The sequence below is a fragment of the Papio anubis genome, chromosome 12 (assembly GCF_008728515.1).
Source record: "Papio anubis isolate 15944 chromosome 12, Panubis1.0, whole genome shotgun sequence".
NCBI classification, from domain to species: domain Eukaryota; kingdom Metazoa; phylum Chordata; class Mammalia; order Primates; family Cercopithecidae; genus Papio; species Papio anubis.
The window spans coordinates 26,382,879-26,400,454 of record NC_044987.1 but is presented as its reverse complement, the minus strand read 5'-3'; the positions used below and the strand labels follow the sequence as shown (position 1 = coordinate 26,400,454).

The 17,576-nt window shown below is 40.9% G+C and overlaps 1 protein-coding gene across 1 annotated transcript in view; it reads left to right on the top strand.

Annotated features, from left to right (window-relative positions):
- Positions 1-16,097, top strand: part of RAB39A (RAB39A, member RAS oncogene family) — a 37,060-nt gene extending 20,963 nt beyond the window's left edge. The window contains exon 2 of the mRNA XM_003910644.4: positions 13,230-16,097. Coding sequence (XP_003910693.1) covers positions 13,230-13,656 — 427 coding nt within the window. The 3' untranslated portion in view covers positions 13,657-16,097. The remainder of the gene's footprint in view (positions 1-13,229) is intronic.
- The last annotated feature ends 1,479 nt before the right edge of the window (positions 16,098-17,576 follow it).

Sequence of the window (17,576 nt, the reverse complement as noted above, 5' to 3'; positions counted from 1 at the left end):
TGACAGAGCGAGACTCCATCTAAAAAAAAAAAAATAGACAAAAGAATGAACAGAATGAGTGTAAATGACTTGAAAATAAAAGCTGAATAATTTCAGAAGTAAAATGAAGTGAGAAAAGGATTCACATCAGTTACAAATTCCAGGATGTAGAAAGATACATGAAACCATATGAAACAAAGCCATATAGAAAAAGTCATATGGAAACAAACAGCAGTCATAGAAATGGTGGGAGAATTACAACCCAAGAAAACATATCCTTTCGTTATGTTAGATCACATAATCCACTGTGTTATATGGAATATAAAATAATCTTGAGAAGCTGGTCATTGTCTCATTATTGTTCTGCAAAAGGATACCAGAAAGCACTGGAATAAGTGCCGAAGTCTTTTATACACTTTCTGGTACTGTATCAAATAGAAAATAAGCATCCTGGCCGGGCGCGGTGGCTCAAACCAGTAGAAAATAAGCATCCTTTCATTAACACCTTGAAGACAATTAGTGAAGCTAGAAACATTTCTCATTAATTTCCAAATAAATTATTTCCATTTTCACACATAACTTGTTCTGCCTTCCAGAATCCACTGCAAAGTACAATTTGAATTACTACCCATTTAAATGCATTAGTTCTTTAGAAAATGTGGATTATTTCACCTATATGTGTATAGAATGTGCAATTTTCAGCCCATTTCTCCCCTTTTGACTTTATAAATCTCTACTATAAGTATTGAAAAGAAATAAACTTTTTTTATATATCTCTTTTATTCTCCCATTTCCTCAGCATTTGAATGCTGCCTGGGCACAAGCTAATGAGGTATGAATGTATTCAGTTGTTTATTTGTTCATTTACAAATACTGGTAGGACTCATGCATGCCCAGTTCAGTTTTAAACACTAGGGATACAACATTTAAAAAAGAAAAAAAGACTGGGCGTGGTGGCTCATGCCTGTAATCCCAGCACTTTGGGAGGCCAAGGCGGGCAGATCACTTGAGCTCGGAGTTCAAGACCAGCCTGGGCAACATGGCGAAACTTCGTTTCTACAAAAAAATAAAAAAATTAGCTAGGCAAGGTGGCAGGCGCCTATAATCCCAGCTCCTGGGATGCTGAAGTGGGAGGATCAGTTGAGCCTGGGAGGCAAAGGTTGCGGTGAGCCAAGATCATACCACTGCACTGCAGACTGGGCCACAGAGCAAGACTCTGTCTCAAAATAAAAAATAAAAAAAGACAAAATCCTTGCTCTCATAGAGCTTATCTTTTAATTGGGTTATAACCAAATAAACTGTAAAATTTATATAGGATATCAGAATGTATTAATTGCTACAGAGGAAAACAGAGTGTAAATGCTGAACAGAGAGTCCTAGGGACAGTAAGAAAGCATCACTATCATAAAATGATTATCTGTCATGAAAGAAAAATAAAAGGTAGCCATAGGGGAATTGATTCATATATTCAAAGGGGAAATATGACCCATTACGTCTTGTCAGTATATATATGGCCTCTACAACCACAGACTTGATTTTTGATGGAAAGACCCTGGAATTACACAAAGAAAAAGAATCTTAAGATTGTTTGTATGAAGAAAGAATATTCTAAGTTACAAGTGCCAAGTTTCAGAATCTTAGACGAGAGCAGGGACTGTTAGAGTCAATAATAATCAAAGGAGTAGGGAGGCTTGTGTTTTAGCCTCTTGAAAACAGTGCTGAGGGCCACAAGGCAAGTGAAGCAAATAAAATAAAGCATCAACACAACGACTGTTCCCAGAAGGGCAGTAGGAATGTAATGTCATGCTGAAAACCAGGCACCCACAAGGCTAATGCATTCACAGGCTACTTGATGCCAAGAGACTCTGGCATCAAAGTACTTTTGTCCTCTAAATGCCTATTTTACAATTGGCAAAGCCACAAGAAGGGCATTTCCAGGGTAGAAACATCTGGTTCATTTTACCTAAGTAAGTCAGCAAGTGCTTACTATTTTGTTGCTTTTTAAAGAGGCCTGTGCATATCCAACAAAGTTCATGATAATAACACATAAGATCTATATAATGTTGCCGTTTTCAGATTTTTTTTTTTTTTTTTTTTTTTGAGATAGGGTCTCAATCTGTCACCCATGCTGAAGTGCAGGGGCACAGTCATAGTTCACTGCAAACTTGGACTCCTGAGTTCAAGCTATCCTCCCACCTCGGACTCCCAAAGCACTGAGATTATAGGTGTGAGCCACTGTGCCTGGCATCTACTAAAAATAATCTTGAGCAGTCCAGGGCCTCTGGAGTTTTGTCCTTCATTTAACAACAGCATCTTATCTTCAGTGCCTTTTAGGAAACTAGACAACTGTTTACTCTGGATATCATTTACATTTTTTAGAACCTCAGCAATCATGTCATTTGTGTAAAATTCCAAATTCCCCAACGTATAATTCACACTTGATTGCATTAATCATATATTAAGTAATTCTTTGTAAATGTATGCAAACTCCAATGCTGTCAAATAATCCCTTCTCTATTTATTATTTTAGGAAAAATAATTAAATAGAGGAAAATCAAGCAGTTAAAAATGTTTATATAAACAAAGCAACCACTTTGTCTCATTATGCTAAAGCAAATATGTGTAAGAATGAACCTTGTGGATGAATAAAGCAAGTATGGCATATACATACAATGGAACATTATTCCATTGAGTAGAAGGAAATTCTGTCATAGGCTACAACATGGATGGACCTTGAGGACACTGTGCTAAGTAAAATAAGCCAGTCAGGCTGGGCGTGGTGGCTCATGCCTATAATCCCAGCACTTTGGGAAGCCGAGGTGGGCAGATCACCTGAGGTCAAGAGTTTGAGACCAGCCTGGCCAACATGTGAAACTCCGTCTCTACAAAAAATACAGAAATTAGCTGGATACAGTGGCGCATGCCTGTAATCCCAGCTGCTTGGGAGGCTGAGGCAGGAGGATCACTTGAACCCAGGAGGTGGAGGTTGCAGTAAACTGAGACCGCGCTATTGCATTCCAGCCTGAGCAACAAGAGTGAAACTCCGTCTCAAAAATAAAAATAAAAAAGACCAGGTGCTGTGACTCACGCCTGTAATCCCAGCACTTTGGGAGGCTGAGGCAGGCAGATCATGAGGTCAAGAGATCAAGACCATCCTGGCCAATATGATGAAACCCCATCTCTACTAAAACTACAAAAAAATTAGCTGGGCGTGGTGGTGCGTGCCTGTAGTCCCAGCTACTCAGGAGGCTGAGGCAGGAGAATCACTTGAACCTGGGAGGTGCATGTTGCAGTGAGCCGAGATCGCGCCATTGCACTCCAGCCTGGCGACAGAGCGAGACTCTGTCTCAAAAAAATAAGTAAAAATAAAAAATAAAACAAGCCAGTCAGAGGACAAATTCTGTGTGATTCCACCTATACATGAGGTATCTAAAATAGTCAAAACTCACAAAAGCAGAAAGTGGAATGATGGTTCTTGGAGGCTGTGGGCTAGGGAAATGGGGAGTTGCTGTTCTTAGGGATAGGATTTTAGTCATGCAAGATGAGAAATTTCTAAAGATCTACCGTACACCGTGGCACATATAATTAACAATGCTGTACACTTCACTGTACACTTACAAATTGTTAAGAGGCTAGATCTCATGCTATGTGTCCTTCACTAGAGTTTTTTTTAAATACTGAACTTCAGTCTTATAAAACTATGTTGAAAGATATAAGAGATTTGTGAGCTTGTTTTGTACCATTTTTTTCTTACAAAGTCGATGTTGACTCTATCGGTCAGGTCCTTGGTTGCCTGCAACAAAACAAGCTTGAGAACCTTATTCAGAAAAGGGAGTTAGTAGAAGCATGTTTGAGGTGCAGAGACTTGATGGGAAGGTGGAGAACCAGGCTTGGAATGAATCAAAAGATCCCAGGAGTCCGGGCAGTAAGAACTGCAGGAAGCCAGTGTGGTCCCCATGATGCTGTTGCCCCCTTTCTGCCTGCTCACCCCCTGCCATAAGAAGCTCCAAATGGCCAGTCGGCAGCTTCAGCTGTTAATTCAGTAGAAGCATCATGAGGTTTTCTAGTGAAAGCATTTCTCCCTTGAATACTAAAACCTTTATATCAGCAAAGTTCAGAGTCACAGGGATTAGATACAACAAAAAAATTTAGTGACTCATTAAGTGGAATTGTGAGAGGCACCATCACCCTATTTTCACCCTTTGCTTCCCATACCACAGCTTCTGTTTATGGGGAAAAAATACCACCTACTATCTTGCTCACTAATTTAGAACATAGACATCCTGAATGATTATGCTAAAATCTTACAAGGTGTCATCTCCTGGAAATGGGCATACCTACCTCTTAATAACCCATTTCACAGTTTTATAGGGCCAGACGCCTCTAAGTGATAGTGGTGTGATGTGATCAATGAATCCCATGGCGTCATTCCATTTCCCTATCTCCACCACTGTTAAGTGAATTACTTGATCTGTGGCAATGTGTAGGATAGCATGACTATGTATAAGACATTCTGTATGTTCATGGATGGTGGTACTAGCATGGCCTAAATCCAGATTAAATATATTACAATGAGGACATATCTGTGTCCCCTCCATGATGGTCCCCCAGAGTATGGTACCATATTCAGGATGTCAGTAGCTGCTGGAAAACTGGGTGGTAAGCAATAAGCAATAACAGTTCAGGCCAACCTAGGTAAGATTAAGTCTACTGAGCCCAGGTACACTCTCCATCTCCCTACCATGAGTTCAAAGTAGGATAAAAATACTGATTGATAATTGTAGGACAGAACATTTTGTTCCATTGGTTATGAAAATTTTTTCATGGAGGGGACTTTTGGTGGCCATTCACATAAGATACAAGTATGCGCATACTCTAGACTCATCAACAGACCTCTTCCTCAAACCTCCTAATTACCAGCCCCCTGATCTTGTTTTTTACCCAACATGCCAAACCCTTCATGTCTGCTCATGAATTGGTGTGGATCTTTACCTACATCTCTCCATCTTTTCCTCTGGAAAAAGCAGACAGTGAGATTTAGCACTAGAGGTTCCACAAATGGAACTTTTTCACTGACCTTCAAGTTCTCCATTGAGTGGGGCTTACTGATGCTAGCATATTGTTTAGAGCCATTTGTAAGGCAGACTTGAATTTTTTTTCCTCTATTATTATAGGGAAATCCAGACAAGGCCATGAGTTGAGAGTGTGCTATAAGAATAGATGTGCTGAGTCTGTGAACTTTGTTATTCCAGGTCCATTCAGGTCCCACTCCATATTCCTTCCTATATATGTGACCTCTTTTTGGTGATAAAGCTCCAGCCTGGTGAATCAGAACACCCAGCTCATGATGGACATTCAGATTGCACAGTCACTTGGTGTTCCACCATCAGGCATTTAGTCTCTATCAAAGCCAAGTTATAAGCCAAGAATTATTTTTCAAAAGTATAATAGTATATGACAAAGAAAGCATGCTTTTTTTTTTTTTTTTTTTTTTTTTGAGATGGAGTCTCATTCTGTTGCCCAGGCTGGAGTACAATGGCGCGATCTAGGCTCACTGCAAGCTCCGCCTCCTGGGTTCATGCCATTCTCCTGCCTCAGCCTCCCAAGTAGCTGGGACTACAGGTGCCCGCCACCACACCTGGCTAATTTTTTTATATTTTTAGTAGAGACGGCGTTTCACCATGTTAGCCAGGATGGTCTCAATCTCCTGACCTCATGATCCACCTGCCTCAGCCTCCCAAAGTGCTAGGATTACAGGCGTGAGCCACCGTGCCCGGCCGAAAGCATGCCACTTCTGTAATTGTCCAGTGGAGGCTTCCTGGGCCTGATGGAGCATTCCAGGCTACTAGAGGTACTTCAGGCAGGTACCATGAGATCTGATGGACCATGGGCCAAATGGCAATGTTGCTTGCACTGTAGCTTGGACCAGCCGAAGGGACTTCTCTTACTTTCAGCTCTATCAAAGCTAGCAGGCTTTGGGGTTTCCCACTTAATGGATCAGAGAAGCACATTATACTGATAATGTTTCCTCCGAAATTAAAAAAGGCTCACTTGCTGGGCACAGTGGCTCACACCTGTAATCCTAGCACTTTGGGAGGCCGAGGCAGGCGGATCACCGGAGGTCGGGAGGTCGAGACCAGCCTGACCAACATGGAGAAACCCCATCTCTACTAAAAATACAAAATTAGCCAGGTGTGGTGGTGCATATCTATAATCCCTGCTACTCAGGAGGCTGAGGCAGGAGAATCGCTTGAACCTGGGAGGTGGAGGTTGTGGGGAGCCAAGATCACACCATTGCACTCCAGCCTGGGCAACAAGAGTGAAACTCCATCTCAGAAAAAAACAATTAAAAAATTTAAAAATAAAAATGGTTCACCAAGTATTAGGCTTTTTTTTTTTTCTCAGTAGGGGGTATAAGATACGGTAACTTTTCTTCTTTGGAGAGGTTTCATCAACATACCCCTGATTAAAGGGCTCCCTTCCCCCAAGAAGCTTCACAGAGATTGCTGGCTACTGTATTTTCATTGGATATATCTTTAGGATACACGTATTTCTGAATATATAATTTATCCACCCCCTGGAACACTGATAATGCTCACAGCAACTCAGTGACCTCAGTGTGAGAACATAAGACCACACTAGTAATAGACATAATGTTGGGCACCTTTCTTTTTTTGCACTGCTAGTATCTCTTGCCCTCAAACTTCCTCACTCTCTCTGATATTTCTCCTGTTTTCACAACAGCTATGTATGTGGCTTAGACCCAATCAACCATTCATTCATTCACTAAGGTGCACTGGGTGCCCACTATGTGCTAGGTACTTGAAAACCATTGATATTCAACAGTGAGCAGTATTGACATGGCACCTGCATGCCTCTGATAATCAGCAAGCCAGTAGCATGGATCCAGAAAGAGGAAAGGAGGGAAAAGGATGCTATACAAGAGTACTGACCTTGAACACACAATGATCCTGCCCACAGCCTAAGAAACAGACTCTAGCCAAACAGAGCAGCCATTTGTCCTTCTATGGAGTGATTAGGAAGAGGGTTAAAGTGTGCCTCCAGTTCTCTTTTATGGGGAGAGGAAGATTGAATGGAACTTCCATTTCTTCCTATAGCAGAAGCATAAATGTGAGGAAAAAAGGAAGAGTTTCTCCTGATATTAGCAGTATTCCTTGCCAGTGTTGAGTGCCCACTTGGGATTGGTTATAATTAATTCATAGTGACACCAGCCTGCCTGGTTGAGTGATTTTCCCCAGAAACATTCAGCTGCAGGCTGGACTGATCCCAAGATAGAGGTTTCCCAGATGAATATGACAGAGGGATAGGGGCTTGGAAATTGAGATATTTCCAAGAGAACAATTATAATGATGTCTCATTGAACTCAAGATATGGAAGAAGGCAAAGATAGGAGAGTATTAGTGGGTAGAAAGTGACAGAGTTGGTCAGTGGATTACAAATCTTGATGAAATTAAAGAATCACCACAGTAAAAAAGAATAGACAGGCTGGCAGGCTATGAGGTTTTGATATTTTTAGTGGACTGTGTAAATTTCCAATTTTGGAAGTAATTAATATTTCTGATGAAAAAGAAATAGATGAGAAAGGAAGAATAGAGAGAAAGGTTTATTAGAGATGAGGAAGTCCAGGAATTTGAGAAGTGACACCAGGCAGCTCATCCAAATGGATGTTGAAATCAGTAAGCAGAATGACAGGAATTGAAACAGAAAGAAAAACAAAGTGCTAAAATCTTTAGTACATGGAGAATGACCAAGCAGTTGGCAGATGACAGCAGATGATAGAGCCAGATGGCATAAGCCTCAAAGGAGCAGGGATTTTTTTTACAACAAGGGTTGGAAAAGAATAATTATCAGGAAGTTGCACTGGGGAAACAGGAGCCGTCTCCTCCTGATCCTAGAGAATGGGCAATGTGAGTGTGCTGCAGGGGAAGCAGTGTTCTCAGGGACCAGCAGTTTTCAGTTAAGGCAAGGAGAGGAGACTGCTCCTCTGGCAATGGGATAAGATTTGCTGATAGTGTAGCCTTCAAAGTATGAAAGAACCAGCAGCTTTCTTTTATAATTAAAACCAGATCTTCCATTTGAGAGGGACAAGGGACTGCTAGGATTTTATAACCCCAATCCCTCTCCTCCAAAATTCACCTTCCCCATCATCACATCACCCTCACACTGTATTTAGGGGTTTTGTGTCTGCTTTATCATTCTTGCCAGAGAATAGTCTCACCTCTTCATTCCCTCATAACACGAGAGACCAGATTAGAATCCATGCCATTTATTTCTCTCTTCCTTCCTTGCTTCTGTTCTTCTTTTCTTCCCTCCATTCCCCGACCCCACAATTTTTTGCCTTCCCTTAAATCATCCGTTAATTCAGGGAGACTTTTTTTTTCTTTTTCTTTCTTTTTTTTTTTTTTTGAGACAGAGTCTCTGTTGCCCAGGCTGGAGTGCAGTGGCATGATCTCAGCTCACTGCAACTTCCACCTCCTGGGTTCAAGCAATTGTCCCGTCTCAGCCTCCGGAGTAGCTGGGACTATAGGCACGCGCCACCACGCCTGGTTAATTTTTGTATTTTTGGTAGCACACTACCACACTGGCTAATTTTTGTATTTTTGGTAGCACGCCACCATGCTGGCTAATTTTTGTATTTTTGGTAGCACGCCACCACGCCTGGCTAATTTTTGTATTTTTGGTAGCATGCCACCACACTGGCTAATTTTTGTATTTTTGGTAGTGAGGGGGTTTCACTATGTTCACCACGTTGGTCTCGAATTTCTGACCTCGGCCTCCCAAAGTGCTGGGATTACTCAAGTGAAAGCCACTGCACCAGGCCCATTCAGGGAGACTTTCAAATCCTAGAGGGAAATAGATATAAAGAATCATACTACAAGATATTGTTGCTTAAAAAGAATTGTTATTCATCTTCAACTCTTGAGTTCCTTACAGGGAGGACTCCCTACCTAGTGCTTTTAGTGTCTGTTCCCTACCTTCTCATAATTCCTTCAAGAACTTCTAGAGGCCGGGCGCGGTGACTCAAGCCTGTAATCCCAGCACTTTGGGAGACCGAGACGGGTGGATCACAAGGTCAGGAGATCGAGACCATCCTGGCTAACACGGTGAAACCCCGTCTCTACTAAAAAATACAAAAACCTAGCCGGGCGAGGTGGCGGGCGCCTGTAGTCCCAGCTACTCGGGAGGCTGAGGCAGGAGAATGGCGTGAACTCGGGAGGCGGAGCTTGCAGTGAGCTGAGATCCGGCCACTGCACTGCAGTCTGGGCGACAAAGCAAGACTCTGTCACAACAACAAAAAAAAAAAAGAACTTCTAGAGACCTAAGTGTCTCAACTTACGGGAGGAAGGTCAAGAGAAAGATAGCTGCTCCCTCCACACCTCTAAAAGACCTGCCTTTCAGTTCAAGTTTTCCATCTGAAGGCCTGCTTCTTCCCCCAGATGATTGATAGCAGCAGCGCGCAATTGTTTTAGGAAAAGCACTACCTGCAGAACAACTATATTCGAATCTGAAGCCCCACAGACCCACACACAGAAACTGGAAATCAGGTTACTGCATAGAAATGACAGATGTTACACTGAGTCCTTTTATTCCCAACTAATTATTAATAAGGGTTGTTTTATCATGTGTATTACATATACTTTGCTATAATTTTATTCTGTAGGATGATTTGCCAAGTGTATTCTAAATGTGTTTTCAAAATTAAATACAATCAGTTAATAGGGTTGCCTATTTTAAAAAGAAAATAAAGATAAGTTTTTGAAAAGATAGTACTTCCTGGCCAGGTGTGGTGGCTCATGCCTGTAATCCTAGCACTTTGGGAGGCTGAGGCAGGTGGATCACCTGAGGTCAGGAGTTCGAGACCAGTCTGGCCAACATGGTGAAAACTCATCTCTACTAAAAATACAAAAATTAGCTGGGCAAGGTGGCAGACACCTGTAATTCCAGCTACTCGGGAGGCTGAGGCAGGAGAATTGCTTGAACCTAGGAGGCAGAGGTTGCAGTGAGCCGAGATCATGCCATTGCATTCCAGCCTGGGCAACAGAACAAAAACTCTGTCTCAAAAAAAAAAAAAGAAAAAAAGAAAAGAAAACATAGTATTTCCTACAGTGTAAAACATGCCTCTGTGTAACATATAAGCATTTCAGCATTGAGTTTTCAGCCACAAAAAGCATTTTTTAAATATTCTAGTAATGGTAAATTAAATGGATAGGAGGGAAAAAAGTTATGCAGACTTGGTGCTGAGTAAATTCAAGCTTTCAGTCTAAGAACATAGCCATAATTAGATTTCTCTTAAGACACTGCACATCTGCCTAAATTCACACATATAAAGATGAGTGACAAAACAATAACAAATTAGTTATGCCTCAAAGTTAAAATATAGCAACTGCATTATTCATAGCCTGCCAAAGATGGTGGGAGATTTTTTCTTATTGTCAAGTTCTTTTCTTTTTTTTATTTTTAGAGTCTAAGCATCGGGTTGGTGAAAAACTCAATTTCTCTATAATACTATAGTCCTTGACAAAAGTTTTTCAAAAATAGCCACTTGGGAATCTCTCTACTAAGAATTCTGAGGAGAAACAGGGAAGCAGGAGAAATAGAAAAAAAGAGGAGGTAAAATGGTTTGCACTCCCACAACAAAGCTATTTATGGCATCAGGTCACTGAACTGAGCTGTGATTTCAGCAATGAGGACAAGTAGGAAAGTATGACGGTACCAAATAACCCACTGGCCATTCACAAGGATCTTGGTGCCTCAGGCATATAGTCAGATGAGTTTGCTAAAAGACCATTGACAAACTGGAAACAGACGCATGGGATCTCTGGCTTATACAACATTTAGCACTTTCCCTCTCCAATTAGGTGAATTAATCCAATATTGGCCAAGCGCAGTGACTCACATCTGTAATCCCAGCACTTTGGGAGGCTGAGGCAGGTGGATCACGAGGTTAAGAGATCGAGACCATCCTAGCCAACATGGTGAAACCCCTTCTCTACTGAAAATACAAAAATTAGCTGGGGGTGGTGGCGTGCGCCTGTAGTCCCAGCTACTCGGGAGGCTGAGGCAGAAGAATCGCTTGAACCCGGGAGGTGGAGGTTGCAGTGAGCCGAGATCGCACCACGGCACTCCAGCCTGGGTGAAAAAGTGAGACTCCGTCTCAAAAAAAAAAAAAAAAAAAAGAAAACTCCAATATAACAAACATTTTATGACATCTGTCATTTGCCATGCAATATGATTGACATAACAGTAAATCCAGTCAGCATATCGAGAAAATTAACATATCATAATGGCAGTATGCCAGTGGTTCAGAGGAACCATAAGAAGAGTACCTAAGAGAGAGGTGAGTGGCAGGGAAGGCTGCTCAGATGGTATGATTATTGAGCTGACTACTGAAGCAGAAATAGGAGTTTCTTAGACAGAAAAGGGGTAGAAGACATTCCAGATAGATAAAACAACATGTGGAGGGGCAAGAAACATAAAACAGTATAGCCTTGCCACCTTGCCTCATGATTCAGCCAGGAAACAGATGGCACAATTGTAGGTTAACCGAGAAGAGTTTAATGAAGTGACTATTTCCAGAGATAGAGTCAGCATCGAGGACACTAATAAAGGATGGTGAAGCACTCAGAGATAGCAACAGTGGGAAGCCATTAGCCACCTGGTTGGAAGAGGAGAGGACAGAGAATGGTATTACCAGAACATGGTGACTGCTGTAGCCATGGGAAAGGGTCTACCCAACAGAAACCCTGACTAGAAGCAGAGGAATACCACCACTGCTAAACCACAGCCCAGCAGAAGCAAAGAGAGGGATAAATACTCTGACTTCTCTTTCCTTCCATCTCCAGCCGACACCTCCCATTGGCTGAACCCCCCTGCAAGCCAGAGGGCAAGGGGGTTTGGGAAAGCTTTCTGTGGAGGACAGCTTCCTCAGGCATAGAGAAGGATGGAGACCAGATCTGGAGAGGCATACAGAGAATCACTAGCACACCTCGGATTCATATCCCAGGTCCATACAGTCTCCTGTTTCTTGAATAGGTGTAACACAAAACTGTACCTGTAACTAATACTGTGACAAGTCTGCTGTCTTAGTGAGTTTGGGCTGTTATAACAAATTACCACAGAATGGGGATTTAAGCAACAGAAATTTAGTTCTCACAATTTTGGAGGCTGGAAGTGGATGATCAGGGAGATTACGGTGCCAGCATGGTCAGGTTCCAGTGAGGGCCCTCTTCTGGGTTGCAGACAGCCATCTTGTATCCTCACATGGTAGAAAGAAAGAGGACTAGAGCGCTCTCTGGGGTATCTTTTTTTTTTTTTTTTTTTTTTTTTTTTGACGGAGTGGGCCTTTTTCACCCAGGCTGAAGTGCAGTGGCACGATCTCGGCTCACTGCAAGCTCCGCCTCCCGGGTTCACGCCATTCTCCTGCCTCAGCCTCCCGAGTAGCTAGGACTACAGGCGCCCGCCACATCGCCCGGCTAATTTTGTGTGTGTGTGTATTTTTAGTAGAGACGGGGTTTCACGTGTTAGTCAGGATGGTCTCGATCTCCTGACCTCATGATCCGCCCACCTCGGCCTCCCAAAGTGCTGGGATTACAGGCGTGAGCCACCGCATCCGGCCTTCTCTGGGGTATCTTTTTTTAAGGGCACTGATCCCATTCATGAGGGTTCCACCCTCATGACCTAAATTACATCCCAAAGGCCTCACCTCCTAATCCTAATACCACCACATTAAGGTTAGCATTTCAACATAAGAATTTGGGAGGGACACAGACGTTCTATCCATACTACAGCCCTTGTTGCTTTTTCCTAAACTGATAGAAAGACGAGTTCATTAAATTTTATGACGAATGAGATTCTTAAGATCTGGTTTGTTGTGCAACCTGTGCCCTTCACTCAATCTTTCAATATGCTTATTTTTAACCACAGCTATGTAATAATCTATCAGATTTTTAAAAGCAAAAACAATCAGACAGTACGAGATGACATAGCATGTAAGTGCTTATTTGTCTATCTAAAAATAACTGCTACTTTCGTGTTCTGTCAGTGTATGAAACTTGCATATTAGTCTTGTAGAATATTTTTGTTCACTTGAGATACCTCATATTTTATTTATAAATTCTAGTTAAATCATATTAAGATATCTTCAAATGTTATTATGGTGCTAGATTGTTGGAAGGAGAAGAAAAAGAACAAGTTGTCCTTATACAACCTTTTTTCTGTTTATTTTTCAGATCAATAACCCGATCTTATTACCGCAACTCAGTTGGTGGATTTTTAGTATTTGACATTACCAACCGGCGATCTTTTGAACATGTGAAAGATTGGCTAGAAGAAGCAAAAATGTATGTACAGCCGTTTCGGATTGTATTTCTGCTAGTGGGACATAAATGTGATTTAGCTTCACAACGTCAAGTTACAAGGGAAGAAGCTGAAAAACTGTCAGCAGACTGTGGAATGAAGTATATAGAAACCTCAGCAAAGGATGCTACAAATGTTGAAGAATCCTTCACAATCTTGACAAGAGACATATATGAACTTATTAAAAAGGGAGAAATTTGTATTCAGGATGGCTGGGAAGGGGTTAAAAGTGGTTTTGTTCCAAATACTGTGCATTCTTCTGAGGAAGCAGTAAAGCCCAGGAAAGAGTGCTTCTGCTGACTTCAAACGTGCCAAAGAACTCACAGGAACAGATTGGCTGTCATTTCAGGATAAATACCAACATTAACAGCAGAATGATGCAATGAAAGCATTTAAAAAGGTTACAAACCCACACCAATACTATTTTGTAAGGTATTTGATTCAGAGCGCTATGCTTACTTGTTACACTACTAGACTGGGTATTTTGCTAAATTGTCAAGCAAAGCAGACAACCTTTTTCTTGAAAGTACCTCCATTCTCACTTTGTTAGCATATGCTGACCTTAGTGTCCAGCTATGTCAATATTACTCATTTTTCTTGACAGTTCAAATGGATTTTTGTGAATATATAATCAATTGAAAAGATTTTATTAGGAATTACATTCTCTTGAGTTAATTAATATTGAATAGCAAAATGCATTTAAACATGCACTGTTCACCTGCACAATAAACAATCTCAGAAGTATCGACTAGGACGTAAATAGCAGTTCCTTGTATAAGGTACCAGGTTTTCTCCCCATTGTCTGGAAATGTTTGCCCTCCCTTAATTTTGCCTCAACACAAGAAAGTAAGTTTTATGTTCATTTTTGTTCTCTAATTTATTGCTTCTAAAAATGCATTATGTTTTACAAATATATCTAAAGGATCCAAGCAAACTATTTTAAGCAAATATTTGTAAAATTAAAAACAGAGGACCGCTCACCAAATGTTTGAAATGTTGATTTTTTTTTTTTTTTTTTTGAGACAGGATCTTGTTTTGTCACCCAAGCTGGAGTGCAGTGGGGCAATCTTGGCTCCCTGCAACCTCTGCTTCCTGGGTTCAGGTGATTGTCAGTACCTTACCTCAGCCTCCTGAGTAGCTGGAACTGCAGATGTGCACCACCATGCCCGGCTAATTTTTGTATTTTTAGTAGACACGGGATTTTTCCATGTTCCCCAGGCTGGTCTCCAACTCCTGGCCTCAAGCAGTTCGCCCACCTCAGCCTCCAAAGTGCTGCTGTGCCTGGCCTATCAGCAGCAAATGTTTTGCTGTTACAGTGTACTGTTCATATTTAGACGAGAAAAACTAAATTTATTTATGTATTGACATTTTCAAAGAAAGTAAATGCAATTTGCCTTGAGCTATTGTCAAAATTATTAATATAGGTAAACATAGAATGTTTTTAATAATAGCATTTTTGTCCAAGTAAATTTCCAAATTTCCTCATTTCCAATATGAAAAGAATGCAGAAAAGATTTTTCTGGGCAAGGAAAATTGGTTAGATGTTTGATATATTTAGCCGTCAAATTGCATTTTACAATCTCATCAGTACAAGTGAAGAGAGAATAATCAATTAAGACAGTAAAATGACTTTTGAGTTTCCTAACTTTTAACTTATTGATTAAACTCTCCTGGAAGGGATATTTTGATCATAGTGTCAAATATTTTATAATGTACATTTCTATTCTGTCCTGTACACTTCTTAATCACAAAAGAGTACCAAGTGAAGTTTTTTGGAGTCATAAAATTTTTACTCTTAACCTTTAATTGCTTCATTTGTTTGAAAACCAAAGTGGCATAGTAGAAAGAATATTTGATAAGAAGTCAGAAAACTTGGTTACCAATATCTAACCATGAGTAAGTCACTTGACCTCTCTAAGCACCATTTTTCTTATCTGTAAAATTAGGCTAATAACCCATTAGTGTGTTTCATGGAAAATTATTTTGAGAATCTAGTGAATCATGCAACAAACACTTTGTAAATAGAGTAAGCATTTTACAGATTTGAGAATGATATGCTGCTCATGGGCATACTATTATATTTGCAACGGGTGAGAATTTTGTTTTCTCATAATTTTTCCTTTCATTCCTATACAGAGGGAGTAGAAAAAGATGTGTGTTTTCGTGGACCCGTAGGAATTCTTGATTGATGCATATCCTCTAGCTTATTTTGTGGGGGGGGAGGGGGGGAGGAGAGGGAGGGATCTCGCTCTGTTGACCAGGGTGGAGTGCAGTGGCATGATCACAGCTCACTGCATCCTGGACCTCCCAGTCTCGAGCGAGCCTCCCACTTTAGCCTCCTGCTAGCTGGGACCACAGGTACACGCCACCACGCCTGGCTAATTTTTTATTTTTTGTAGAGAAGGGTCTCCCTGTGTTGCCCAGAGTATAGGTCTCGTACTTCAGGGCACAAGCGATCCCTCCGCCTCGGCTTCACAAAGTGCTGGAATTACAGGCATGAGCCCCCGCGCCAGCTTCCTCTGTTTTTTTTACCCTTGAGCTATTGTTCCCGCGAAGTGGAAATAATAGAGAGGGACGTTCCTGCAGTCTTAACCCAATCAAAAGTCACGTTTGTACTTTTTGTGCATCTTTGAAATAGATGTTTAATTGTAGTTTCAAATACTTGTACATTTTCTGAGTTCATGTATTTTTAATTGTGCTTATGGAGAGAATATAAATCATAACTATATAAGGTATCACTATTTATATTGTCAGCATTTTCTTGATATCCTTAAGTTAATTTCACATGACTTCAAACCATAATTAACCAAATGAGAAAATACTTGTCCCCCAAAATGTGAAGTAGTCCATTTTACTATTACAGTTTTCAATCTTATATGACAATTTCCCATCGGTCCAAAATGGCATAAACCCAAACACTGAAAATCTAACAGCAGCTGCAAGTACAGTCACCTCTGCCTACTTCTAAAGTTAAATAGCTAAAACGTAAAATGTGATTTAAATTTCAGTGGACGCCCTTTATAATACTAATGTCGGGAGGGACTAATATTTGGGCTGAAGGATATCATGTGTTCCAAGATTTAAAACAGAGCTAAAGAACTAGAATAAAAACAGGAAGGCAGGGTCCAAAATTCAAGGCGTGAACAGAAGGAAGCCTAGAACTCATCTCCTAGCACCTTATTCACCACGCTGTGCTTAGTGTGTGTGTATTGGGTGGAGGGAGGGAGAGGGAGGGAGAGGATGTCAAGAAAAGGGGAAATGTGTTCTAACTGAATCCACAAAATACTAAAATAGGGTTAAATAATTTTCATATTATAGAGGAGCTATTTATGGTAAAACAATAGTAAAGTGAACAACGATCACTGCAAAACTCTGAGTGCTTGTACAAGATTGCCAAACATCTGTCTAACCTTAGCCAGTTATCTTTATCCATTTATTTATATATATATATAATAGCTGACCTATTTTCTTACACATCGTTATAGAGAATATGGATAACAATGCCAAAATAGTAAAAATATTTGCTCCAGGCAAAATGCTTTTACCAAGTTTCTTAGAAATCAAATATCCTTTATTTTATATTAAAGTTACTTTATTTAAAATTTAAAACCAGTAAATGATGTAGCTAATTACTAAATAGTTTAAGTAAATGTGGGTTTTGATTTTTTGAGACAGAGTCTAGTTCTGTCTCCCAGGCTGGAATGCAGTGGCATGAACTCAGCTCACTGCAACCTCCGCCTCCTGGGTTCAAACAATTCTCCTGCCTCAGCCTCCTGAGCAGCTAGGATTACAGGCGTGCACCACCACATCCAGCTGATTATTATTATTATTATTATTTTTGAGACGGAGTTTCGCTCTTGTTGCTCAGGCTGGAGTACAATAGTGCGATCTTGGCTCACTGCAACAATTGCCTACTGGGTTCAAGCAATTCTCCTGCCTCAGCCTACCAAGTAGCTCAGATTACAGGCATGCGCCACCATGCCAGACTAATTTTTTTTCTTTTCTTTTTCTTTTTCTTTTTTTTTTTTTTTTATAGAGATGGGGTTTCTCCATGTTGGTCAGGCTGGTCATGAACTCCAGACCTTAAGTGATCCACCTGCCTCAGCCTCCCAAAGTGCTGGGATTACAGGTGTGAGCCACTGCGCCCGGCCTAATTTTTGTATTTTGAGTAGAGACAGGGTTTCACCATGTTGGCCAAGCTGGTCTCCAACTCCTGACCT